The 27,359-nt window shown below is 34.1% G+C and overlaps 1 protein-coding gene and 2 long non-coding RNA genes across 27 annotated transcripts in view; 2 read left to right on the forward strand and 1 right to left on the reverse strand.

Annotated features, from left to right (window-relative positions):
* The window catches only part of nectin1b (nectin cell adhesion molecule 1b), a 527,810-nt gene extending 509,031 nt beyond the window's left edge, over nt 1-18,779 (forward strand). For 14 of the 18 annotated variants that reach the window (XR_015514334.1, XR_015514336.1, XR_015514333.1 and 11 more), the window contains one exon: nt 13,926-15,087. Coding sequence is in view for 6 of the 18 variants with exons in the window: in XM_087292098.1 (XP_087148224.1) it covers nt 13,926-13,968 (43 nt within the window). In the remaining 12 variants the exon portion in view is untranslated. Of the gene's footprint in view, nt 1-13,925 lie in introns of all 18 variants that reach the window. The other 4 variants (XM_087292089.1, XM_087292090.1, XM_087292092.1 and 1 more) reach the window with 1 other exon arrangement.
* On the reverse strand, nt 4,086-25,496 carry LOC141378666 (uncharacterized). 4 transcript variants are annotated; one of them, XR_015515413.1, is made up of 4 exons: nt 24,198-25,086; nt 23,926-23,958; nt 6,776-6,884; nt 4,086-4,213 (listed from the first exon to the last, which is right to left on the reverse strand). It is a non-coding gene; the product is annotated as an uncharacterized LOC141378666 (long non-coding RNA). The 4 variants fall into 4 exon arrangements; XR_015515412.1 differs by lacking the exon at nt 4,086-4,213 and having other exon boundaries at nt 4,277-6,884; nt 24,198-24,944; XR_015515415.1 differs by lacking the exon at nt 4,086-4,213 and having other exon boundaries at nt 4,281-6,916; nt 24,198-25,496.
* Nucleotides 24,808-27,359, forward strand: part of LOC101885924 (uncharacterized) — a 134,033-nt gene continuing 131,481 nt past the window's right edge. For all 5 annotated transcript variants that reach the window (XR_015515378.1, XR_015515379.1, XR_015515380.1 and 2 more), the window contains exons 1-2: nt 24,808-25,003; nt 27,087-27,287. This is a non-coding gene — a long non-coding RNA (uncharacterized LOC101885924). The remainder of the gene's footprint in view (nt 25,004-27,086; nt 27,288-27,359) is intronic.

The following is a 27,359-nucleotide window of genomic DNA, read 5'->3' on the forward strand; positions in this document are numbered from 1 at the left end:
GATCGTTTATCAATGTATTTTTCATCATGTTCATTATTTTATTTATTTATCTGAAAACAGATGTGAGGATTATTTTGTTGACATCCAGAACTGTTTCTTGCCGTTGGTGGTGGATTGAAGGATTGAAGAGTTTAGCTGTTTTATTTACTAGTTTTAGATACTGTTATCTGCCAAGAAATGCCTTAGACACGTTTCAAAACAAAATCAAAAGAAGACCAAAAGTAATTATGTATTGCCTTAAGAAAGTAAAGACTTTCACAAATGTTGCTTAATCAAGTGTACTCTTAATTAAAGGGTTAGTTCTCACAAAAATAAAGATTCCGTCATAATTTACTCACATTTTGCTTGTTCCAAAACAGTTTGAGATTCAACACAAAATAAGATATTTTAAAGAATGTTTAAAACCTAATCATTGACTTCCATAGTATGAAAAACTATGGAAGTCAATGGTTACAGGTTTTTGACATGCTTCAAAATATCTTCTTTTGAGTTCAACGGACGACAGAAACTTAAACCGATCTGGAACAAGTGAAGGATCAGTAAATTATGATTTCATTTTCTGAATATTTAATTATCCCTTTAATTGTCAAGCATTATTCCTATTATAATTATAAAAAAAATGCTAGAAACATAACTTGAAGTTTATTTGGAAAGTACAAAAGTTATTAATCGTGTTATTACTTATGCAGAAAATAACATTTGTACATAATTTAATTAAAGAAAGTTTTGATCCTACTCATATGTTAGCAGTCTCTCATGAATCAAGGTGTATTACTGTCATTCACGCAATCTGTCAGCACTTTAGCACTTTTAATAGACAAGGCAGAGAAAGAATGTGATTTGATTATGCACAATAGATTAGAGATGCATTGCGAATATACTTTTAATTTGTGCAATGAAAAATGCATGAAAAATATTTTTCCAAAAAATAGTATTATTTTCAGTAGTAGTAGTAGTGGTAGTAGTAGTAGAAGTGTTGTTGTTATTGAAAAATTATTATTATTTTATTATTATTATGATTTCCCTAAAGTTTAACTACTTAGAATGAAAATGCTTTCTCATTGTTTTATTATTATTATTATTATTATTATTATTATTACTACTATTATTATAGATAATTAATAATCAATTTATTTATTTTAATAAAATTATTATTATTATTATTATTATTAATAATAATAATAACAATAATAGTAATAATAATAATAATAATAATAATAATAATAATAATAATAATAATAATAATATGTTAACAATACGGACAACAATAATAATTTTAATAATAATATTAATATTAAGAAAAATAAGAATATTTTTTACATAAATATTTTATTTTATGCTATTTTAGGTTATTTGTGTATTTAACTATTTAGCATGAATATGCTTTCTAAATGAATGCATTTTATGATTGTTATACATATACATATTATTATTTTACATATAATTAATTAATTATTATTATTATTATTATTTTTATTAAAGCAATTATAACATAATACAGAAATTCAACTGTTATAATAGAAGCCCTTAGAAAATTTTTTTTAATAATAATGATGAACATAATCTTCATTTTAAATCATTTTTGGTAAATAATTATTTTGTTTTCCTTATGTGTGTTTAACCATTTAGCATGAATATGCTTTCTAATTGGATAGATTATTATTAGTATTATTATTAATATTATTATTATTTATTAATTAATTATTATTAATAATCATCATCATCATCATCATGATCATCATTTCATTTTATTTCATTCATTCATTTTCTTTTTTTTAGCTTATTAATCTGGGGTTGCCACAGCAAAATGAACTGCCAACTTATCCAGCTTACCCATCACTGGGAAACACCCATACACTCCCATTCATACACATACACTACAGACAATTTAGCTCACCCAATTGACCTATAGCGCATGTCTTTGGACTGTGGGGCAAACATCCAGAGGAACATCCAGAGGAAACCCACATGAACACGGGGAGGACATGCAAACTCCACAAAGAAACGGCAACTGATCCAGCCAAGGCCGAACCAGCGACCTTCTTGCTGTGAGGCGAGATCGCTACCACTGCGCCACCATGCTGCCTTAATGTTCATATTTTGTGTTTATATTAAATAATTAATTAGTTTTATTTTGCTAATGTATGTTTAACTATATTTAGCATGCATATGCTTTCTAATTGGATGGATTTGGATCCCACACAAGAGTGTACAGAGTTCAAAACAGAACAAAAAAAGTGGCATGTTTTACATTGTCAACGGAGCACTCGAGAATAACTGACAGATAAACTCTCGATCCCACCTATTTTAAAGAGGTCCATTTCAATCAGTACATATTATGTGAAAGCATTTTCAATCAGCATTGTAACTGGCTTTATGCAGAGCTACCAGCGAGGTCAGAAGGTCCGAGTCCGTCTCTGAAGATAGTGAAATAATTGCTTGGCAAATTCCCGGAGTCCTGGAACGACGGGGGAATCATTACATTGTCAAAGGAGATAAAAGAAGCCTATTTAGGTCAAATTCCCTAAGGTGGACTATCAGAAAGACCCCTGCTCTTCTACCTCACCGCTGAAGGTATTGGCAAAAAAGAAAGAAAGAAGGGCTTCATATTCGCCTGGTGATTTTCATTTAGATTACTGCTGCATTTTATGCCGGAGTGAAGTGTCTCTCTGAATCACACACTCGCTGGAAGAAAAGTGCTGTCAAAATGGTTCACCTCCTCCATCTGTAGACATTTTATTGCTTACTTTTGTTAAGATTTTTTTTTTCGCCCCCAAAGTAAGCAGCTGTTTTGTGTTTATGCATATGTACAGTAGTCCCCTAATATCAGAGTTCAGACCCAGACTTCAAATCGAGGTTTAGTTATGCAGTGTTGTTTGCTAGCTTATTAGTTCTGCTAACATTAAAGCTTCAGCGGTTTGTTTTGTTTATTTATATATTTATTTCCGTTTAATTTCCCTAAGGCAGCAAACCAACCCCCGAGTTCTTATCTGTGCACTGTAAGTGGGTATAAACAGCATTTTGTTTTATTCTGTAAATCTTTTTTGTTGTTAATCAGAGGAAGATATAGTCAGTTCCTCCTAAATTCATTGTAATAAAAATATATTATTATTATTATTATTATTATTATTATTATTGTTATTTAAATAAATATTATTATTATTTTAATTATTATAATCTAAACTATTATATTTATTATTATTATTATTATTATTATTATTATGTAAAATATTATTATTATTATTATTATTGTTGTTGTTATTATTTTTGTTGTTGTTGTATTGTTATTATCTTTATTATCATTATTATTTTATTCTTATGTAAAATATTATTATCATAATTATTTAGTTTGTATATAATAATAATAATAATAATAATATATTAATATGATTATTATCAGTAGTAGTATTGTTTTATTATTTGTATTATTAGCTATTCAATTATTATTATTAGTAAATGTTTATAATAATAATATTAATAATAATAATAATAATAATATTTATTATTATTATCATTATTATTATTATTATTATTATTTTATATTATATTATTATTACTACTACTATTATTGTTGTTATTATTAATTGTTTTATGATTATTATTATTATTATTATTAAAGTAATAATAACATAATAAAGGTTATGATTATTATGAAAAGCTCTCATAAAAAATTTATGATAACAATAATAACAATAATAATAATAGTATAATAACCATCATCATCAATTTACTCATATTTTCTTTTCTTTTCTTTTCTTGATTTTTAAAATAAAAAAATTATGTTTTTATGTTTATTCTTTAAAAAATCAGATAAAGAAAATCAAACAGCAGCTAAATATTTATGATAATACATTTTAAAAAATATTTATTTATTTATTTATTTATTTATTTATCTTAAAACTTTTTGCTGTTATTATTTTCGAGGCATACATGCTGACATGATGTACATTCAAACTTCCACATGAACTACTAGGCAAACCACTTTTCATGCACTATATTATTCAGTGTAGTTTAACACTAATCCGGCTTTCTTGGTCTGTTTCCCTGACAACCAGTTAAATAAAGACACAAAAATGACTGAAAATTAATTACTGCTGAATTTTCCATTTTCCAAAAAAAAAAAAGCTGCACAGAAACATGTTTTTAAGCTCGATGCATGTAGTTAAACCAGCGCCTCCTCTTCGTTCCTCCTGTCATGTTGATTTCGGTGCTTCTATTGAAAAGACAGATGTTCATAATAACCAGAAAAGCTTTTTTTTTTTTTTTTTTTTTTTTTGTCTAATAGCTACAGGGTTAACTATGCCACATGAAAAAAAAAACAACACAACACGAACACATAAAAACACAAAAAGGAAATACAAAACACAACATATAAGAAGCTCCTTTCCTTAAAGGGATAGTTCACCCAAAAATGAAAACTGACTCACCCTCAAGTGGTCTCAAAACTTTATGAGTTTCTTTGATCTGTTAAACACTAATGTAGATAAGCTGAATATAAATATGATGAAAATCAATAGTTAAAGGTTTCAGCTTTCTTCAAAACTTCTTTTGCATTCAACAGAAGAAAGAAACCTCAAACAGGTTTAGAACAATAAAGGTTGAGTAAATGATGACAACATTTTTATTTTTGGTTGAAATATCGCTTCTACGCCCTAATATACTCACAGAAATGTTGTTTTAAAAACTCAACTTAGGGGTAAAATAAAACTTGAAATACATTAGCAATTGTATACTGTTATTATCCTAATTATTCAGCAGCAGTTAAGATGTTCTAATTACAATAAACAAATTAATGACAGTAGAGATAGAAAAAAAACTGCATTTAAGAATTTGTGCAGTTTAAAGAATAATAGACCAAGTTCACTAAATAGAGGTATAAATGAGGTCCAAATTAATCAATCACTATTATTTCTACAGTACCATCAATCATTATAGTGAGTCTGCAAAAAAAGTACTTCAAAAAATATTTGACGAGCCAAATTGTAAGATGTATATGTAAGAATCCAGAATTGGCCAACCCAGTCACAAGACATAAACATTATTGAGCATTTATGGGGTAAGATGGAGGAGGAGGCATTGAAGATGAATCCAAAGAATCGTGATGAACTCTAGGAGTCCTGCAAGAACGCTTTCTTTGTCATTCCAGATGACTTTATTAATAAGTTATTTGAGTCATTGCAGAAATGTAAGGATGCAGTCGTCCAAGCTCATGGGAGTTATACACAATATTCATTAATTTTCCACTGCACCATGACTTTATATTCTATACTTACATTATTTTTGTTGTCTAAGCAAAGCCAGACTTTACTGTTCTATTTAAATAATTAAAAATCAAGGCATGATCATATTTTATTTCGTAAAATAAGAGTTTATCTAGGGGGCCTTTGCCCTGCATATAAGACACTTCTGATACCAAATGATCAACTAGAAGTCAAGTTATTATTTGCTATTCCTAAAATGTGGATAGGCGACAAGACTTTTGTCAGTTAGTGTACATCCTTGTAAATTTAATTAGTGTTAAAAGGAACCAAAGTTACTGGCGTCATACTCAACCGAAGCATTCATTTTACCTAGAAACGGCAGGCAAGTGTATGTTCAGGTACATTTTTGCTGTGTTTTGCAGAAATGTAAGCTAAATCGTGTATTTCCTGTGAGTCTGTGTTAGCAATTTATGATATTCACAGGTGACATAATGGAGCCAAACATTCTATTATCTATATTACGTTGTAAACATTCACTTATGAATCATTTAATTTAAGTTAAGCAAGTCAATAATGCATTTAATTGTGAGCTATCATCTGTTTTTAAATATAATACAGAGTTATCTCCATTACAATAATAGGAAATGCTACATTATAACAATGTGCAATTTTTTATTGTATAATCATTCATGTCATTTTATAATCATTCATGTCATTTTATTTGGTTAAGTTCACGCTCTAAAAATTAATTTCAAACAGTGTTTAATCACTTAATTCATGATGAAAATAGGGTCTTCAAACACTGAACAAAGATAGCATTTTTAATGGGATCCAGTAAGAAAGTCTGATGGTTTTGTAGTAATATGTGAGTCAGTAAACAGTAACAGTGTTCATTCTTGACTGAATTAGTCTCTGAAGTTCAATTCTCCCATGCTAGGCGGGAGATTATGGCATAATCAAACAAATGATAAAGGCCAAGACCGAAATCACGTGTCTTTTTATTGTTTGCAGAGCTAAAGCCAGTGAAGGCATTTACTGTATCACTGCTAAGAATACACAAAAATATACTTAGCTTTCTTTAAATTCACTTCAAGTTCTTATGCATCTGAAGTAGCTGTAATGAAGGCTTTCTGTTCTTCAGAAAAGCCCACATTTAGTCATGTTTAATCTAATCAAGAGCATCTTGAATGTCTTGTAAATCACCTGAAAATCTAACAGGGTCTGTTTCTTTGATTATTCTGTCCGTAGTTTTTAAACTACATTTGCAAAGTTTGATGTAGAGTACATGCAAACTGATTCTTTCACACATCCATCTGTCCATCTAGTTGTCATTAAATCAGATTGGTTCAACTTCTGTCATTGTCAACTTTGTGAACAGAAGATGGCTCATGAGTGAGCCCTGTGGTACATTGTTTAAAAACATGGGCTCATTCTGAAAACGTAGCCCTTTATACATTTCTGGAGATCCCGAATTATGTAGCTATAAGTACGTATGGCTGCATTACATCTTTACAATGAACACTACAGGGCGGTATGATGCAGTTGCTTTTCATGCTTACCAGCTGACCGCTTACCTCTGTGTGGACGGCTTTCCCGCAGTTACTAGTTTGTCCAGTAGCTCACCAGGTACGTTAGCAGACTTGAGATGCAGAGAATAGTTAAACATGACGCCAAGGTTCGAGTCTGGGGAAGAACGGTTCCAGAAAGTGGTTAGACTAAAAGAGAGGCCAAAAAATAAAATAAACAAGTAAATAATAGGATGACAAAGTGGTAAAATCTAAGAACCTGAAAAAAAAATCAGGCGAGAGGTTTTCTTTTTCTGGATTGCCTTTTAAATCGTCGTTTGGGTTTAGAGAAGTGGGTGGGCGGGTCAATCAGTGCTTTTGAAAACACTTGGTTAGGTTTAGAGAAGTAGGAGCATGGGTCAGTCGATCGTATAGTTAGTCAATCAGTCGATAGCGGCCTCTGGTGGATATAAGCGAGAACAGCAGGCTCTAATGGCACTCGCAAGAAAAACTTGAGATCTCAAACAGCATACATAGGCAGCCTCTGGTGTATTTGTGAAAAAAAAACAGCTCCTTGGACATTTTTTGCGCTCTCTAGAAATGTATATAGTAGTATGTTTTCAGAATGAGCCTGGGTTGTCATTTAATGTTAATGTTGAAACAGCTCCATCCTTTACTGTATTGCTCAGAGAGGGGGAATCATCATTGTTGAAAACGTAAAGACATCATTTAGGCTTGATTATAGCATTCATCTGAAAGTCATCTGATCTGCATTGGTCTGCGCTAAGAGGTGTAAATTCGGATTCCAAAATGGTTTCCAAACAAACCATGTTTTAGCCTGATTTACATTGAAATGACGTCACACTCATTTGTTCTTTAATTTGGCTTACACACTTACCGGCCACTTTATTAGGTACAACCAATGACAAGTCTGCAGCAACTGAGTGATGCCTTGAAACTGAAACTTGCCTTGCCTTGATGCTATCATGTCAATATGGACCAAAACCTCAGAATAATATTTCCAGTACTTTGTTAAATCTATGCCACGAAGGATTAAGGCAGTTTTGAAGACAAAAGCAGGTCCAACCCGGTACTAGTAAGGTGTACCAAATAAAGTGTATACAGTATGTAAGCCTTTGTAATGAAAGTGAATGAGGAACAGCTTACTCTCATCTACCATTGTCTGAGCAAGTAGCAGAAGGGAAAATCTGATAATATTTTGTGTGTGTGTGTGTTCAATCAAGTGAAAAAGTCTGATGTGTTTGGAATGAAGTGTGAGTCAGTAAGCAGTAACACAGTGTTCATTCTTGACTGAACTAGTCTCTTAAGTTCAATTCTCCCCTGCTGGGACTATCTTATGCATAATCAAACAAATGATAGCGGGCCGAGACTGAAAGCAAGTATCTTTTTGTTCTGTGCAGAGCTGAAGCCAGTGAAGGCATTTGTCACTGCTAAAAAAGCAGGGCGATTTTTAACTTTCTGCAACTTTGTGCTCAAGATCACTTCAAGTCCTTATACGTCCAACTGAAGTAGCTGAAATTATGGCTTTTTTGTTCTTCAGAAAGCTACAAGCCCATGTTTAGTCATGTTTAATTCAATCGAGAGCATCTTGAGCGAGGAAGTCAACTGAATAATTCTGCAGGGTCAGTTCCTTTGATTATTTCTTATGTAATTTCTAAACTCTTTTCTAACAATTTAGAAAAGTTATTTACAACATCTGCAAGAAAATGTGAGCAGAACATTTCATACATCCAACTGTGCATTAAAGTAGTGTCATTTATTGTTAACTTTGAGAAGAGTATGTTTTATTATTCATTCTTTCATTCGTTTTCTTTTCGGCTTAGTTTAATCAGGGGTCACCACAGCGGTATGAACCGCTAACTTATTCAGCATATGTTTTAAGCAGCGCATGCCCTTTCAGCCACAACCCAGCACTGGGAAACATCAATACATTCCCATTCACAGACATACACTAAGAGCAATCCGCTTGTTAAGTCGTGACATATCAGTGATATTTGGAACACTGTTTCCGGCTCCAAGCCGCTTCTCTTTGAATTGAGAAAATATTCGTTTAGGCCATTTTTTAGTCCTATTACACATTAAAGTAAATTTTATGTAAAATCATGGTGTACACATCAGTCTCTGGACTTGCTGCATCACAAGTACAAAATACCAAAATGTTAACAATTTATAAAAAAATTATTCGATTTTTTTTCTTTTTTAAATATTTCCCAAATTATGTTTAACAGAGCAAGGAAATGTTCACAGTATGTCTGATAATATATTTTCTTCAGGAGAAAGTCTTATTTGTTTTATTTCAGCTAGAATAACAGCAGTTTTTGAAGTCAGAATTATTAGTCCCCCTGAATTATTAGCCCCCTTGTTTATTTATTTTTTCCCCCAATATCTGTTAAAACGGAGAGGAGATTTTTTCAACACATTTCTAAACACAATAGTTTTAATAACTCATTTCTAATCGCTAATTTGTTTCATCTTTGCCATGATGACCGTAAATAATATTTGACTAGATTTTTTTCAAGACACTTCTATAAAGCCTTAAGTGACATTTAGATGCTGAACTAGATTAATTAGGTTAACTAGGCAAGTTAGAGTAATTAGGCAAGTTATTGTATAACGATGGTTTGTTCTTTAGACAGTCGAAGAAAAAAATGATTAAAGAGGCTAATAACTTTGACCTGAAAATGGTTTAAAAAAATTAAAAACTGCTTTTATTCCAGCCCAAATAAAACAAATAAAACTTTATCCATAAGAAAAAAATATTATCAGACATAATGTGAAACAGGCCCTTGCACAGACCCTCAGAGGGGCAGTTGCTCAACGCAGTGGGTGAAGGGGTTAGTGTCGATCACAAAGTGAAGAGCTGGGGGCGGGTGACTCTGCACCTGCTGAGAGGGGCACCTCAGCCAATGAGGGCAGAAGAGCAGTCAACGGGCCACCGCCCTGTGCACGGCCCTGATCTAAAATGTGTGTGTGAAGAATATAGAATGTTTCATAAACATCTGCAAACATATTATGGTATTTTTTGTGATTTAGAAGAGTCAAGAACGTACAAACAGCACAGTTGCTTTATCAGCAAACTTCAGAATTGAACTTAGTTTGGCCTGATTTAATTCAATAGGGTCACATTGTAGTTAGATTTGGCTTAAAATGTAATAGGACTCATTAAAAAAAAAAAAAAGTGAATGGTGAATACAGCTGTCCCTGATGCCCATTTTCATTGTACGTACAAGTAGAAGCAGAAAAATTCTGATCAATTTTAAAAGCCATTTAGCAATAACACCGTTCATTCTTGAGTGAACGTATCTCTTTAATTCAGTTCTCCCCTGCTGGTTTGCATCAAACAAATAATCACTGGCAAGTCTGAAACCAAGTATCTTTTTATTTTTGATGCTTAACATCATTTCAAGTCATTATGCATCTTACTGAAGGAGCTGTATGGAGGGCTTTCTGTTCTTCTGAAGAAAAAAAATCAAATAAAAATACAGTAAGTCAATATCTAGTCATGTTTATCCATTTGAGAGCATCTTGAATGAAAAAAAAAGTATGCTGGGTCACTTTCTTGTATTATTCCTTATGTAATGTCTGAGCTTTTAGTTCATACAAAATCTTACATGTGTATTATTAAGAAAAAAAATACAATCCACTGCTTGTTTTAATACAGTTTGTCCTCATGTGCACACAAAGATGTCCGTGACATCTGATGAATGTGTGAGCAGACTGTTTCATACATCCATCTGTCCATCTAGTTCCACCTGTCATCTCAACCTCATGTGTCCAGCTTGCGTTTTTCACTGTCAGCTTTGAGAACAAAAGATTGCCCAGGGGTGAGCCCTGAGGTGTACACCGTTTAGTGTTTATTTGTGATATTGTTGCTCCTTCCATTACTGTACGGCTCACAGAGTGGGAATCATCATTGTCATAGACCTAAAGATGCTGGGGGACTCTGCGTAAGTCACCTTTCCATTCCTTTTTTATTTTTGGCACCATTTTCACCTGGTGTTTACAGTCATGTTAAGTGATCCGAACAAAAGTGATCTTCACCACAGTAAACATGGGCATAAAATGAGTCAAATGGGGTATATGCCGAAGCATGCTAATAGGACTTTTAATTTGCCAGTAACCTGGGTTAAGCGCTTCCGGCGAATTGAATGGCAATGCAAAATCCGGTGCGTTTAAGGTCTGTTTTCTTTAAAAATCAGTAATCTCCACTGGCTTTAAAAGTGGGTCTCAGATTGTACAAGAAGCACTGCATTAAATTACATTTCCCCCGCCATATCTTTATTATATGAGTATTTATTTTACCCCAGTATATTCAATGGAGCTTCTGCGTTAGCCTGTCGATTCTGACGGGCGTGTGCGAGTAAACGGCTTTTTGTCTCGTTTTACGCTTTTGACTTTTTATATCAGGTGTAAATATGGCCTCTCATCTGTCTGTCTCTCCATATTGCAATTGCCTCACGATTTAGTTCCTTTTTTCACATTGCAGAGACATACTCCAAATCAAACCTCTTGGCTTTAACAAGAAATTAAGCTTTTAGCACTTGTAGGAAGCTACGTTTGGAATAATCCTTGTTGAAATAGCTTTATTCAACATTTATACACTTTTGTAAGGAATTGTTAAATGCTGTATGTGGTCATGCTGCCTGCAATACATCAAGTTGAGAGTTTTATTATCTTTTTTTCTTGCAGTTTAGTTGTACAGAGCTGTTTGTGTCTGTATTGCATTTTGTCTCAATACACTGGGATTTTAATAAGTGTTGTTTACACAGAAACACATGAAAACAGAATTAGTGATTTCACACACAGGTGAACAGTGATCTGATATACTTCATGCTGTATTGCTATTTTTCAGCTTTTGGTGACTTTTGATGTACAGTATGTGACTACAGATTAGCTAAATAGCTACCATAGGTAAAACCGTCTATGGGTAAAACAAGTAGGAGTGTAATATGGCTCTTTTGCTGTTATGCTGCTATAAGCAATCTCACAGAAAAAAAACACATGTGTTATTGCTATTATTCAACAGATATTTTGGGCAATTAGAGAAGATAAAACCAGTGGTGGACTGTATTGTGTACAGTGTACTGTGTTCGGAAGGATTTTTTTTTTTTTTAAGATTATTAAAGGTAATATAAACCAGCCCAAATTAGTTTACATCACAAATAAGAAGAGCTGAAGATGCTAAGTGCTTTAAGAACATTATTTTAAGACATTAAAACATTATTTTTTAGCCTTAAACAATGTTCCAATTTTACATATTCCTGACTACTACATCTCTTTGTGTAATTTATTTCAAAAAAGGTCAGTCGCAAAAGTCACACCTCTTCAGTGACATTGTTTCACTGTGTCCCTTTAGCACATTTTGGTTTTTGGCAAAAAAAAAAAAAAAGGGATTTGCATTAGTGAGTAAATCTGGCCTTTTGTCTCTGCTGTATGATGCAGATCATGGGTTTGGAAAGATTTATTTCATTAAAAAGAACAAAAACCAATGTGATCACCTGTAAATGTTGCCAGCACCAGCTAAACAAAATGACCAAAAAAAGTAAATATATAACAGAATTGTTAGTGTATCTGAAAGGGAAGCATGCAATTGACAAGAATATGTTGTTTCTGCATGTTTGTGTGTGTGTGTGTATGTATATATATATATATATATATATATATATATATATATATATATATATATATATATATATATATAGAGAGAGAGAGAGAGAGAGAGAGAGAGAGAGAGAGAGAGAGAGAGAGTTGAAGTTGAAGTCAGAAATAGCCTCCCTTTGTTTTTTTTTTGTTTTTCTTTTCTTTTTTTTTAAATATTTCCCAAATTATATTTAACAGAGCACAGAAATTTTTACAGTATGTCTGATAATATTTTACCTTCTTGAGAAAGTCTTATTTGTTTTATTTTGGCAAGAATAAAAGCAATTTGAAATTTTTTAAGAACCATTTTAAGGTCTTAAATTATTAAATTATTAGCCCTTTAAGCTATATTTTTTCGATAGCCCACAAAACAAAGCATCATTATACAGTTATTTGCCTAATTACCCTAACCTGCTTAGTTAACATAATTAACGTAGTTAAGCCTTCAAATGTCACTAACGTGTCTCTAAAATATTATTCACTGTCATCATGGCAAAGATAAAATAAATAAGTCATTAGGAATAATTTAGTAAATCTATTATGTTTTGAAATGTGTTGAAAAAAATCTTCTCTCTGTTAAACAGAAATTGGGGAAAACATAAACAAGGAGACAAATAATTCATGGGGGGCTAATAATTCTACTAAATATATAGTTTTTTGTACAGTGTTTTTTCTGGAAACATGGAGCATTGATAAGAAACTGTCTGGTGCATACAGGTGGTTTGTCACGCCCACTCACCTGTGTAAGGCACACTTAGAATTGCAAAATGTTTTTCAACAAACATAGAGTGGTCGTAAGAAAGTGTCTGGTGCATACGATGAGGAGACAGTGTGTTAGATAGTATGTCAAGCCCACGCATCTGTGTGGAGAACATCGGATTTTTTGAAAAAGTATGAATTGCTTATAAGAAAGTGTTGGGTGCATATGGCGAGGATTTTTCAGGGCCGGTTTTTTTATCATGTTGGTATAGTTAGGCTATTTTTACTGCCATTTTATTTCTTTTCCCGCTGGGCAACCAATCAAATGTAGTCACCAGGCTGTACCTGTTTAAATACTGTGACTGTTTTGTCTACTCAGTGCTTAACACATTCCTTCTAGATTTTGCACAAAATTTCATGACTTTTACAGCCTAAAATGACTGACTTTAAGGTTTTTTTTTCTCAAATTGTGACAATATTTATGGCATTTCTTTTGTTGTTTTACTGTGAAAATGTACACAAAATGACACATCTTTTTTTTTCTTTCTTCAAGATCGAGATAGCAAAAAGCAATTTAAAACCATAATTAAATGAATAAAAAAGAATCACAAAATGCAGAACAGTTTTAGTTCATGGATATATTTTACAGTGTGGCCAGAATTTGTGGGAAATCTTTTTAGCCAGTGAAAGTCAGTCAGGCAATTTGACACTTGCCTTAAAGCGGTCACCCCGTTTAAGTAATATGATCTGATCAGGTTTTACAGAGTGCCATAAAACTTGAGTTCAGTGTGAACGATCTGGACACTTGTATAGCCTCACATCTTCCATTAGTTTCTCTAATTTTCCTGTCTTTCCACAGAACTCTGGGAACGAAGAGCTACCGCCCCCAGGTGACTTTGTGAGCTGCCATCCATCGGGCAACCAGGACGAGTTTATGGAACCTCTGCCTCCCTCTGCCTACCCCCCTGTTACCTTCCTCCCCCAGAATCCATACACCCAGCACCCCACTAACACCCCCATGTACACCTTTCAGCCCAACGCCGCTCCACCCGCACCCCGACCCCCATTTAACTACCCCAAAGAGCAGTCCGTCTAGACCCTCCTTCCATAGAGGATAGCCATTACAAATCACACCCCGGAGCAAACAACACTTCCATCCTCGTTGCTGTTGCCCTGCGCTGACCACATCAGGATGCGGGCGGTCTCTCGAACAATGAATTAAAGTGTCAGTAGTTTGTGGACCTGAAACCGTGTGTCGTGCACTGCATGTTTCACTATGAGGCTGTGGTTAGGATCCTTTAGTCTTGTGTTGTAAGTATAGAAACGCCTCCCTCCTTCCCTCCCTTCACAACAGCACACCTCACTTCTCCTGAACACAGGGTATCAGCCTTCGCTCTTCCTAAAACCCTTTCCTAGAGCTTACCCTTCCTTTATTTCAAACATTTTGCCAAGCGTCTGACCATTGACGGCATTTTTGAAAGCTAGAAACATTCTGAAGAAACATTTGGTCATTATTTATGCACCCTCAAGTGTATGCTGACGTTTTTATGTGGAACCCAAAAGATTCAATCTGGAATAATCTTTGTGAAACTATTTTTTACAAGCAAGATTTCAAAAACGCAGTGTATGTCAGGGTCCAAAAATGACAATAAAGTCCATAAAAGTGCCATAAATGTCATGTCGACCAGTTTTATGGTACTTCCATGTTTATTTGAAGCTTTGTGAATAATATTTGAAAGTTTTAAAGGCATCATAAATGGCACATAGATCAGTCATATGGTACTTTTATGCTATTTTGTCCTTTTTGGAGCATGTACACTCTTAAAAAAAGTATTTTTTATACTGGCATCTATAGTTTAATGATGAACTTTCATTCCACAGAAGGTTCTTGTTGTGGAAAATAGGTTGTTTTGATTTTTAAAATGAAATATCACACATCCCAAATAGGCCAATTCTTTGGTACTCTTTCCAATTGTGTACCATCCCAGCAGGCACACAACATCATAAGACGTTAATATTAGGTTAGATTTAAATCATGACGTCAGGTGACCAAAATGTAACATCTAACCAGCCCCTAAGGACAACGTTATTTTAACGTCCAATAAGACCTAAAATGACGTTGATATTTGGTTAATTTTAGGATTTGTAGGAAAGTGACTAAAATCCAACGTCTGATAAATGTCATAGTGGTAACGTCTACACAACATCTAGTTGAACATGATTAGACTTTGATATTTGGTTGGATTTAGGTTGATTTTGGTTGGACATTGTTATCGGCCTGATGTTGGGTTCTGACGTCAACCCAATTTTCATTTCCTAACAAAATGCAACGTCTCTACGATGTTGGGGTCCGTTGGGGTACAACGTAAATATGACGTCATGTGGAAGTCCTGTGCCTGCATGAATGGTCAGTATTGACAATGATATACTGACTTACGTTATTTCTTGGAATGATTTAAAGATTCTTTATGCAACATTTCTTTGAAAAAAAATTGAGTTTATTTAATGGGATAGTTCAACCCCCAAACTACAGTACAAACTTCTCACCATTTCAACAAAGACTCATTCTAAAAACGAAACTCTATATACATTTCTGTTACCAGTTTGCCCAGTGGCTCGCCATGTACGTCAGAGAATTTGAAACACAGAAGTAAATAACATGGTGCTTTTTAAAACACTCGGTTGGGTTTGCGGAAGGAGGAGGGTGGGTTAGTCAATCAGTCAGTCAGTCAACAGCGGCCTCTGGTGGATTTACATGAGTAGAGCAGGCGAGAATGGCAGTCGAGAGAGAAATTTGTGATCTCAAAAAGCATACACAGCGGATTCTGGCGGATTCACAAAAACAAAACTACAAAAAAAAATTAGCTCCTGGGATGTATTTGGCACTCTCCAGAAATGTATATAAGTGTATGCATCCAATGAGCCTGGGTTTCTGAAGAATGTTGGAAACGACAATCATTTACATCCATATTAAGCGCTAAAAAATGACATGTGACATGGAACTCCACGGGTGCTGCTGTCCAGCATTATTCAATATGTCCTCCTCTTTTGTTCAACAGAAGAAAGAAACTCAAACAGAAGTAGTGGATGGGTAAATGATGACAGAATTGTCACTTCTGGTTGAACTATCCCTTTAAAGGGTTCTTTTTTTAAGGCATCAAAAACCTTTAAATAGTCACATAAACAACATAATTTTTTTTTGTATTTTTGCGTTCCACTGAAATAAAAAACAAGAGGTTGAGTAACTAATGACAAACTGTTTCTTTAACAATGTCACCATTTTACTTTATTTTTTTATTTTGTTAAGTTTTGTTTAATCGATTGTTACACATTTGTGTGCTACTCTTTTATTCTTCCGATTATATTTGCTTGCTTCTTGTTGTACATGCTTGAGTTGAGTGACTGTTAAAGTATTACATTTTATTCATCTCATGACGTTTTGTCAAAATGACGACATGGCACAACATCCCTACAGTGATTCAGCTGCAAGAGCATTAAATGGGTAAATTGGCAGTGCCCATCATTTCTCAGAGATGTCCCACAAGTACCAAATATCATCATAATCTGAAATGTGAATGTTCCCTCTGCTCTAAACGAAAAAAACGAAGGGCTCTATTTCACTTCCTCTCATAAGATATCACGGCGCCACGAGCGAAACATGACTTATACACTTTCATCTCGTTTTGCTTGTAGTTACCAAAGAAATAGAGCATTCCGTATTTGCTTCCTCGCCAGTGTTTACATTCGGTATTATCAAAGATTTACTTTTCATCAGGACACTACCACGTTTCAAGCAATCCGTATAGTGTAATCATAACCTTCATGTATCAGTTTATTCTTTGAAGGCTTGTTTTTAAATGATAAAAGTCTTATTTCCATTGCTGCTGTATTTATAAGTGTAGGTTGTCCTTGAAAATGCATGCGATTTCCTTACAGCCGTCATCTCTGAATAGTCATTCATTAAAACCTCTAAAAACATCCCATTTCATTTCACCGGTTGACCTACACGAAACCTTTTCAGGGACAATCCACAGCTTTCCTCCTTATTAAGCTATTTTTGAAAGAAAACATATGTTGATGTATTTTTTTAAGAGAATGATCCTCAATATGCTGTTACCTTCCAGAACATATTCTGCGTCACATAAGCTGCGTTTCCATCCAATTTATTGTGCAAAACTGGAATATCGCATAAAACATTTGCAAATAAAGTATGCAATAAGTCAAAGAGAACAAAATAATCACTTTCTGATTGGCGGCAAACATCAAAAGTAAAAATTGCTGCCATAGAAGAAACTTCAAAAGGCCTTTTTTCATATACAGTATAATTATTGAAGTATATTACCACTTTGATGATGGACATTGGCTGAGGGATTTTAAAATGACAAAATCAACATTTCAGATGTTTACAATGTGGTCAGTCTGCTGGTTTGATCTGTTAAAAGGACCTTTTATGATCTGTTACAAGGTTATTAAACACAGTTAAAAATTATTAATTATTTTTTAAATTACATTTTATTCAACAAAATGTCCACAAAAAAAAAAAAAAACTTTGATTGGTATTCTGCCTTTGAGGGAGAAAGTCCCAGACATTAGTGATATCTCCCTCATTAGCATAAACAGACCTGAGTGAGAAGCATCTGTCCACCATTATAGTTTTCACATGCCAAAGAAAATTTTAACAATTAAAAGAGAGCTCAAACTAGACCTGACTTGCATAAATAAATCACCCTTTTTGCACGTAAATAGACGCCTGAACATTTTAATTGCTTCATTTACGTGTGAAAATTACTTTACAATAGATGTGGATTCACGTCATGGGCAGGGCTTCTGTCTGCTTGGTGACTCCAGTTGTGTTGCTAAATGCCTTACATGGATTTTATTGAGAAAGAAACTGCTTTTTGTGCTTTAGGAAGGCTGAAAAACAGTGTAGATTAATTCGGTGCCATGACTGGGTACATCAGATCCTTCCGAGGTGCACCTAGCTCTATGAGTTCATTAACTCCTCCAGAAACTGTTCCTGGATGATAGAAGCTTTCTGACTGAGCCAAGCCCAGTTTGATGAGCTGTTGTCCAGTGTTGTCAGGAGGATTTCCGCTCGAAATTCCAACAGATGGTACGTCATAATCATGCCCCTACAAGAGCAAGGTCTTGATTGGTTAACAGGGTGAATGTCCACCAAAAGTCACATTTTCCAATTTGAGCGATTTGAGCAAATCAAGCAATTTGTGCGTCAAATGTGCTAAATGCTCAATGTACATCGCTTCATTAGCAGGAATTGCATCATTCTTGCCTCTAGAAGTCTACTTACATTATAATACATTATAATACTGAATTAACATGTAATTCACACAGGCATTTGTAGCCCTGCCCTCTTCTGAAAAGAGCACAATCTCATTTGCATTTAAAGAGACAGTCAACAAAACCAGCCACACTTTGTATCAAAGTCTAAAACAGCACAAAAAAATCTAGCATAAACAGCCCTGAGCGAGAAGCAGCCATCTGCCATTGGAGGCATTGTAAGTGTGGAGTTTTGGGATCCACAAATTAACACCCTAGTCTCCATAGACGACGTTCTTCGGAAACGTTTCTTTTGATGTTTTTAGTTTTTTACAATTTTAGTAAACAAACTATTTTATCTGCCACTATGCTGACACACAGGCAATTATAGCTCCGCCCTCTTCTGAAAAGAGCACAATTTCATTTAAATTTCAAAGCGACAGAATCTGCCACTATGCTGACACATAGGCATTTGTAGCTCCGCCCTCTTCTGAAAAAAGCACAATCTCATTTGAATACAAAGCGACAAAACCTGACACTGCTGACACACAGGCATTTGTAGCTCCACCCTCTTTTGAAAAGAGAACAATCTAATTTGAATTTAGTGTCAGAATCTGCCACTATGCTGACACACAGGCATTTGTAGCTCCGCCCTCTTCTGAAAAGCGAACAATCTCATTTGAATTTAAAGTGACAGAATCTGCCACTATGCTGACACACAGGCATTTGTAGCTCCGCCCTCTTCTGAAAAGAGCAAATTCTCACTTGAATTTAAAGCGACAGTCACCAAAATGGCACAATTTATTTCAAAACCTAAAAGCAGCAGTTTTGAAGAGCTATAAAATATAACTTGTGTAGTATTTTAAGCTAAAATTTGACAAACACACTCTAGGGTCATCAGAGATTAATTTTACACCTTGTAAAAATGAGCATAAATGAGCATTTAAAACAAAATTGCATGACTTTTAATGCTCATGCTAGAATTTAATGGATAAATGTGTGTTTCTATTTTAGTTTACGAACTTTTCTTATCGAATAAACATTTTATCCTACTCAGTTATGCGCATATATTCAACAATAATCATGCATTTTTTATGCAATATTTCAAAATGTGCACACAAAAAAATACTTGGATGGAAACATAGCTATTCAGTCTCGAACCCTATTCAATGAGCCAATACAGATCACCGCTGCCCTCTTTACAACCTCAACCAGACCTCTTCAAAGAATGAGATCATCTGACAAGAATGACGCTCATGTTGTTCGGCCATGTCTAATGTATATGCTGGAAAAGAAAAAAAAAATTGTGCTCAATGTTCGTGCTCAATGTGGAAGTTATACAGTAAGTGATAAAAGAGAAACCCTTAGAGTTGTTTTGGGATTGGTTTTGAAAAAAAAAAAAGTATCTTTTGCAGTGGTTTATGGGCTAGGTTATAATATGTGAAGCTACCTACTGTGCACACCTTTATGTCTGGCATTGATTTTTATATGTGTGTGTGCTTAGTGTAGCGTTAGAATCATCTGTGGTTCCTGGGTTGCATTGCTGGAAAGAAATACCTGTCCCCATGTCACATATATGTATATTTTTATGATTATTATTGCTGCCACATGTATTAATATTATTATTATTATTATTATTTTCAACATTGAAGATCATTTGCCACTAGTCGACAATTCTTTGCTGTCCTACTGCCTCGGATAATTTGTAAATTGTTTTTTTTTTTTTGAAACTGTGAATTTATTTTGTCGTTTCTATGTTTGCAACTCCTGCCGAGTTTGTTTTATACACGTGAGCTGTAGCGTTTCTTTTTTTGTTGTTAATATTTTCTAACACATGCGATGTATCTGATATATCTTCATGTTGGTGAAAGGAAAATCATCGTCTGAGTCATTGTGAACACATGAACTCAATCATTGTATGTGTCACTGCTAGTTATTCTTCCGTATGTGAAGCATCTTGACTTTTTCGTATTTTTTACATGGGGATTATGTTTGGTGTAAAATAAAACTGACTTTATGTACCAGATGTGTGAAACAAAAACTCATGCAGATGAACATTAAACCTCACAAAATCTACACGTTGTTCTTTGTTTCTTTCTTTCTTTCTTATTTTTTTAATACACTTGTTCTTAATTTTTTATTTCCTTTTTTTCTTTAATTTTTTTCTTTTGTTTAATTTCCTTGGTTCTTTCTGTATCTTAGCTATTTTAATTGTGCTTAATGTCTTAAGAATGTTTACATTTGCAAATTTGTGTAGGACATTAGAGAAAATGTATTTATCACAAACTGTTGAATTTACTGAATCATTAAAACAACATACAGGTGAAACTAAATAAATACACTGAGGTTAGGACGTTAGGTTAGGACGATTCTACGGATATAATTAACCCCAAGAGATATATAGTTTTAATTTTTCAATTAATTGTATTTTTTATTATTATTTCAGTTAACAAAAACGTTTTTGAAAAATAGATTTCGTCATATAGTTTTTGTCTTGTTTACTAACATAATTTTGTTCAGAGCTAGTTATTATTTAGTTGTTTATGTTACTCAGGTCATGTATCATCTTCTAGAAGAAATGACCAAATTTAATTGTCCTAAAGGGACGATTCTGCTTAGGGACAGTTTTGAGAACAGTTCTGTTAATTAGCCTGCTTAAGATCCTGCTTGTTTTTGAACCTTAATGAGTTTCCTCCTTCTATTGAACACAAATGAAGAATTTTAGAAAAATGCTGAAAACCTGCAACCACTGAGTTCCATAGTTTTTGTTTTTCCTGCTATAGAACTCAATGGTTTTATGGTTGCTTCAAAAATATCTGCTTTTGTGTTCAACAGAGCGAGGCAGAGGCGCAGTAAGTAGTGCTGTCGCCTCACAGCAAGAAGGTCGCTGGTTCGAACCTCGGCTCAGTTGGCGTTTCTGTGTGGAGTTTGCATGTTCTCCTTGCCTTTGCGTGGATTTCCTCCGGGTTTGGACCTCCGCGTTTGGACCGGGTTTGGACTGTGTTTCCCCCACAATCCAAAGACATGCGGTACAGGTGAATTAAGGCTGATTTATACTTCTGCGTCAAAACGCCGGCGTATGCTACGGCGCTGACGCATAGCCCTTCGCCATGGCCGTCGCCGTCACTGACGTGCACCTCTCAAAAAATGTAACTACACGTCGCAACGACGCGTAGCATAAGCTCTGTGATTGGTCGGCTTGGTAGCGCTAAAGAGTCTGGGCGGGACCGAGAGCCGCGCGAATGGCGCGAGCAATTGTTTACAAGTGTGGAGTACCGTGAAGGAGCTCCGGATGGAAAGTTTTGTTTTGTGTTTACCTCATAGTTAAAGTTGTTGCACGTCCTCCGGTTCCTGCCTCAAAATGAGCGAGTTTGAGCCACTTGTACATCCCGGAAGTGTTCAGGAAAAGCAAAACAACAGCAAAGAAACTTGACAAAGAGGAACATTTACACCTCACTGCCAACTAGCGTTTCGGAAGTGTTAATGCAGACCAACAGAGACAGCACGCAGAAGTATAAATGCACAGCAACGCGCGTTGCATGCGCTGTGGGTTACGCCGGTCACCTGACGCAGAAGTATAAATCAGGCTTTAGGTAGGCTAAATTGTCCATAGTGTGTGAGTGTGTGAATGTGTGTGTGGATGTTTCCCAGAGATGGGTTGCAGCTGGAAGGGCATCCGCTGCGTAAAAACTTGCTGGATAAGTTGGCGGTTCATTCCCCTGTGGTGACCCCGGATTAATAAAGGGACTAAGCCAACAAGAAAATGAATGAATGAATGTGTTCAACAGAAGACAGAAACTCAAAAAGTAAAAGATGAGCAAAGAGTACATTTAAAGTTGCTGCTGTTCTTCAGTATTCTGATCACAGATGGTACATTGAAGATTGCTTTGTTATAACCTGTAGCAGATGTACTTGCAAATATTTTGTACTGGAGAACATCATTCAGGTTTTATAGCTCGCAAGGCATTCATTCTCATTTGATTGGAAAGGCAGGATGATTTTCTCAGTGACTGTGATGTGCCATTAAATCCATCACAAAGCTGTTTTATCCCCTGTGTCCACTAGAGCGGCAGGCCCTGCCAGACATTTTCTCTGTCTGATTGGGCATTTGGTGGTTGTGGTAAAATCCCACACTCTCAAATTGTTTCGCGTCCCAAATGGCCTGTCCTGGTATGGCTGTTTTTGACAGCTGACAGTTGTTTTTCATGCATACTGATTCAAAATATTCATTTGGACTTTGTTGTGCTGGAAGCTTTTTGATTGACTAAACCAACTGTAACATAATCAACCAGTGAAATAAAAAAAGAAGTAAAAATCCCAATATTGGAGATGAGATGATGATGATGCCACCACTATGTTATCAGTATTGGAGTTTTGTTGAAGAAATTGAAACTTTAAAAAATGTACTCGACCTCAGTCATGTTGTTGCAAACCTATAGGGGAGAGCGGGGCACAAAATAACACTTTTTGGTTTTGGCCAAATAATGAACAAAGTAATGGGATTAGACAAGCCATATATATTTTTACCAACAACACATAAGCCTCTCCTACACTGAAATTAGCACTGAAAGTATGATCGCTGGACCTATGGTTTCTGAGCAGTATTGCCAAAAGTACCCTACTTCCGGAGCAAGTTGTAACATACAGAGGTTTAGTTGTAACACATACTTAAAAAGGGAGATTTTACACAATTAATTTAAACTCAGTTTACTTTAAATAGTAGCTATATTTTCAAAATATTCAGAGCAATTTATTTTTTATTCTACATTGCACAGCATGCTTATATTTATATATATATATATATATATATATATATATATATATATATATATATATATATATATATATATATATATATATATATATATTTATTTATTTATTTATCTATTGAATAAACCCCTTTGGATTCATTTGTATTATTGTACAATGCATTTATTTGCATTATTAGCAATAAAAAAAAATTATATATATATATATATATATATATATATATATATATATATATATATATATATATATATATATATATATATATATATATATATATATTCTATTCAAATTTTCATTTCAAATCATTTTTTAAGTTCCCAACATTACACTTAAAATTCAATTCATATTTTGTTGGTTTAATTGGTGGCCAACATTGTGTGGCTAACTTTTAAGACCCTGTTACAACTAACCCCGCTGTGTCGTGTTTTCTGGCTAGCAGTCACTATGTGTGGTTTACAACTTTTAAAATGGTTCCCATCTTTTAGCCTTGAAGACGGTAATCACAACAATATAAGATTTTGCTTACATACTTTCACAGATTTTTTAAAAATAAAAAAAAATATTGAAAATAATAAAAAATACTTTTATGCTGCAAATATGGTTTCACCTGTGTTTCACATCCAAATTTTGCCGAACTTTTTCAATAAATGTCTGGAAGACATCTGCGGTGAAAACCTTGGAAGCATGCCATGGTTAACCCTGAGTAAATACCTTAAAACTCCAGGTTACATTTTACTTTGTGCCCCACGCTTCCCTATGACTGAACTTAATTATACATGACCTAGATTTTCTCTGTCATCATTTATACTCACCCTTGCTTTAAAACATTCACACGTTTCCTCCTCCTGTTGAGCACAAAACAAGATATTAATAAAAAGCTGAAAATCTGTAACCATTGACTTCCATATAAGTCCTTTGACATTTATTGCATGGAAAAGAATAGTTTCAATATTTCTAAATAATGTATTAATTTTCTGATTTTTTTTTAAATAATGAAAAAATATATATAAATGCGTTTTTCAACGTATAATTATGTTCTATGTATCAAATTAATTATAAATTATAAAGATATATCCAACTTTACCTCTATATGCGAGTTCACATACCCTGCAGTTCGCTGACAGAATGCAGTTGTTTTGCTTGTTGATGATTGCAGGCCTTGTACAGTTTCGTCTTCTTTTCTTGTCTTGGCAGAACCTCGGTTTTTAGCACTAAATAGTGTTGAATCTGATAATCATCGAAAATTATTTCTTGCACATGACCACCCAGAACAACATTGGCATTCAAAGACTTGTAGACCTTTAACTTCTCTCTTGTAAAATCACTTGGAGTTTCAATGAGATTGTAAATTTCGGGCTGGATGCTCGGTCATTTTGTCTTATCCAATATTCTTTGGGAAGGTGCTATCGCAAATGGTCCTGCAGATGAACGCCGCTCACTTTAACGTTAATTTTGCCGAATCACTGTGCTTATCACTGAGTGACAAGCTGTCATAACACGCTGAAAGCATTATGTAAATAATATATAAGTGAATATGTTATCAATATAACTTATTTCTAAGACAACAACAAGTACCGCATGGGATGTCATTCCCTCGCTGTAAATGCTAGTGCTCCCGGTTTTTTTTTTTCTGCCTCCTCGCTGCGCGCGCATCCTGAATGTTTACAAACATGGTGTGCAAAAACCATGTGATCATCGTCAATACGTGCTATGATACGTGCGAAGTATCCAACTTCACGTGTTTGTAACTGCTCCACAACAGTCCAGCCGCGGCCGTCGAAGCACACTTAATGCAGCATACAGTCTATGCAAAGTACGCGTGAACCACACTTCCTCTGCTTTATCCTGCTGTTGGTTTACCGCGAAACAACGATGAAACAACATCATAAGGTATGTTGGGAAATAAGCTAAACTTGACATGAATATCATCTCTCATGTTCTCTCCCTCAGTCACATTTCAACCGCAAAAAGACGCTAATGACAGTCTAAGGTGTCAACAGAATGCCAAGTAACGTTATCCCTATGGAGTTATCCCAAACCAAAACAAAACGAAACATAACTGAAACTGATTATTGTCGTGAAACCATGCTAATCACAAATCAGTCATGGTTTGATAAACTTCAGCCATGGTATTTTCATATACCTCTATTGGCATCATGCCAAAAAAGTTACCTACTTTTCCTTAATAAAACGGTTTATCACAGGTAAACAATTATATGTTAGTCTACATACTAATGCATGAATACTACATATTCTGCTCTCTTTTTATATTAAATGTTTGAAATACTGTGTTTAATTGATATGTTTGTTTCTTTGAATTAAAGTAGAAAAGCAGAAACATAATTAAAGGATTTACAATGTTGATATAAAAACTGACTTTTGTGCAACATGTTTATGCACATCTTTAAATTGAAGGGGGGAAAAAAACACACACACACACACACACACACACACACACACACACACACACACACACACACACACTCACAAACACATATATATATATATATATATATATATATATATATATATATATATATATATATATATATATATATATATATATATATGAAAAATTTTAGCATTGTGGATGTGACATTTGCAGTAAAAACTCAAAACATAAATTCACACTTATTAACATTATATTGAATTATCTGTTTATATTTTCCAAAAGAACTGAGCACAGATTTATGGGATCAGAAAAAGATCAATCTGTAAGCATGTTTTGTACTTTAAATGAGGAAAATAAACATGTTATGGATGTGACCAAAAAAAGTATGCATGTTTGCAGTACACAACATACTTTGTAGAAATTCTGTGAATTAAACTACTCAAACCAAACAAAATAATGGTAATCTAAATGATAATAGTTGACTCACTATAGAACAAACATGATTGATCTCATTTTATTTTTTTTAATTTTTGCATTCATGACAAAAAAGTGTTGTTGAGGATGTGACACTTTTCTTTTATGGGTGTGATATATATATATATATATATATATATATATATATATATGTGTGTATGTATATATATATATATATATATATATATATATATATATATATATATATATACATACACATATATATATATATATATATATATATATATATATATATATATATATATATATATATATATATATATATATATATATTTATTTATATATTTATTTATTTATTTATTTTTAATTTACTCTGTTTAATCGCCCTGGCACATCAAAGATAATGATGCCTTAGTTAACCATTAAACTTAGTCATAGTAACAATCCACCATGTTCAAAACACTTTATACATCAGTCAGTAAACCTAAAGCAAAGTGTCAGTTTATCAATAAGATCTTCCAAAGTTACAGAAACTTTTCAAAACACCTCACACTACTTATGATTGTGGCATTATTATGGGGACTGCTCAAGAAGGCACAGCAACAATCACATCAACAAAATTGATAATGACACCACAGTAATTTGCCTAATCTAGAACAATAAAAACTGTGTACAGAGAACAGGTGGCAGATTTGACAGTATAGCGTGGGCTAAGAACAACCTGACCGTGAACAACAACAAAATATCGCAGACTTCAGGAGACATGGATAAGTCTTAGCTAAATATGACACCAAAACTACACTACCTGACAAATGTCTTCTCTTCGATCCCAGTTGTAAGAGCAACAATTAATAACTTGACTTCTAGTTGATCATTTGGAAAAGTGGCAAAAGGTTACTTTTAACGCCTTGTGACTAAACTAAGTGTGATTCGATGATTCGATATCAGACGGTTATCAAATTTTAATAACGTCCATTTCCCATAAACATTTGAGCACTGTGGAGCACATTCTCTAAACAGCGCTGATTTGCCAATGTGTTAACGGCCTCAAAAACTGATTGGCCGTAATGGTCAACAGTTCACCAATCTTACCTCTGTTTACTGAGTCTCCACTAATCAGATTGTCCCTTTTGTTCATGTACCCAGGGCTGCTGAAGTTACAATAAACACCACTTGGAGGCGTTCAAGCTCAAAACAGTCGAGGGGATCACTTTTCACGTTTCACTTTCATTCAATGAAGAAGATGATGCACCGAGGCAAGATGAAGGTGTTTTTCATTGGTGTCTGAGTGAAAAGAGCAGCAGTAACTACAATAACGTCTGTAGGAGTGGCAAGTAGGATTTGAAGGTGAGTTTCATTTCACTTTTTCTTCATAATTTGCAAGTTCATTAAGCACCATTTAATGCAGGGCTAATTTTG

This window comes from Danio rerio, chromosome 18 (genome assembly GCF_052040795.2).
Source record: "Danio rerio strain M-AB ecotype USA chromosome 18, GRCz13ab, whole genome shotgun sequence".
Lineage (NCBI taxonomy): Eukaryota > Metazoa > Chordata > Actinopteri > Cypriniformes > Danionidae > Danio > Danio rerio.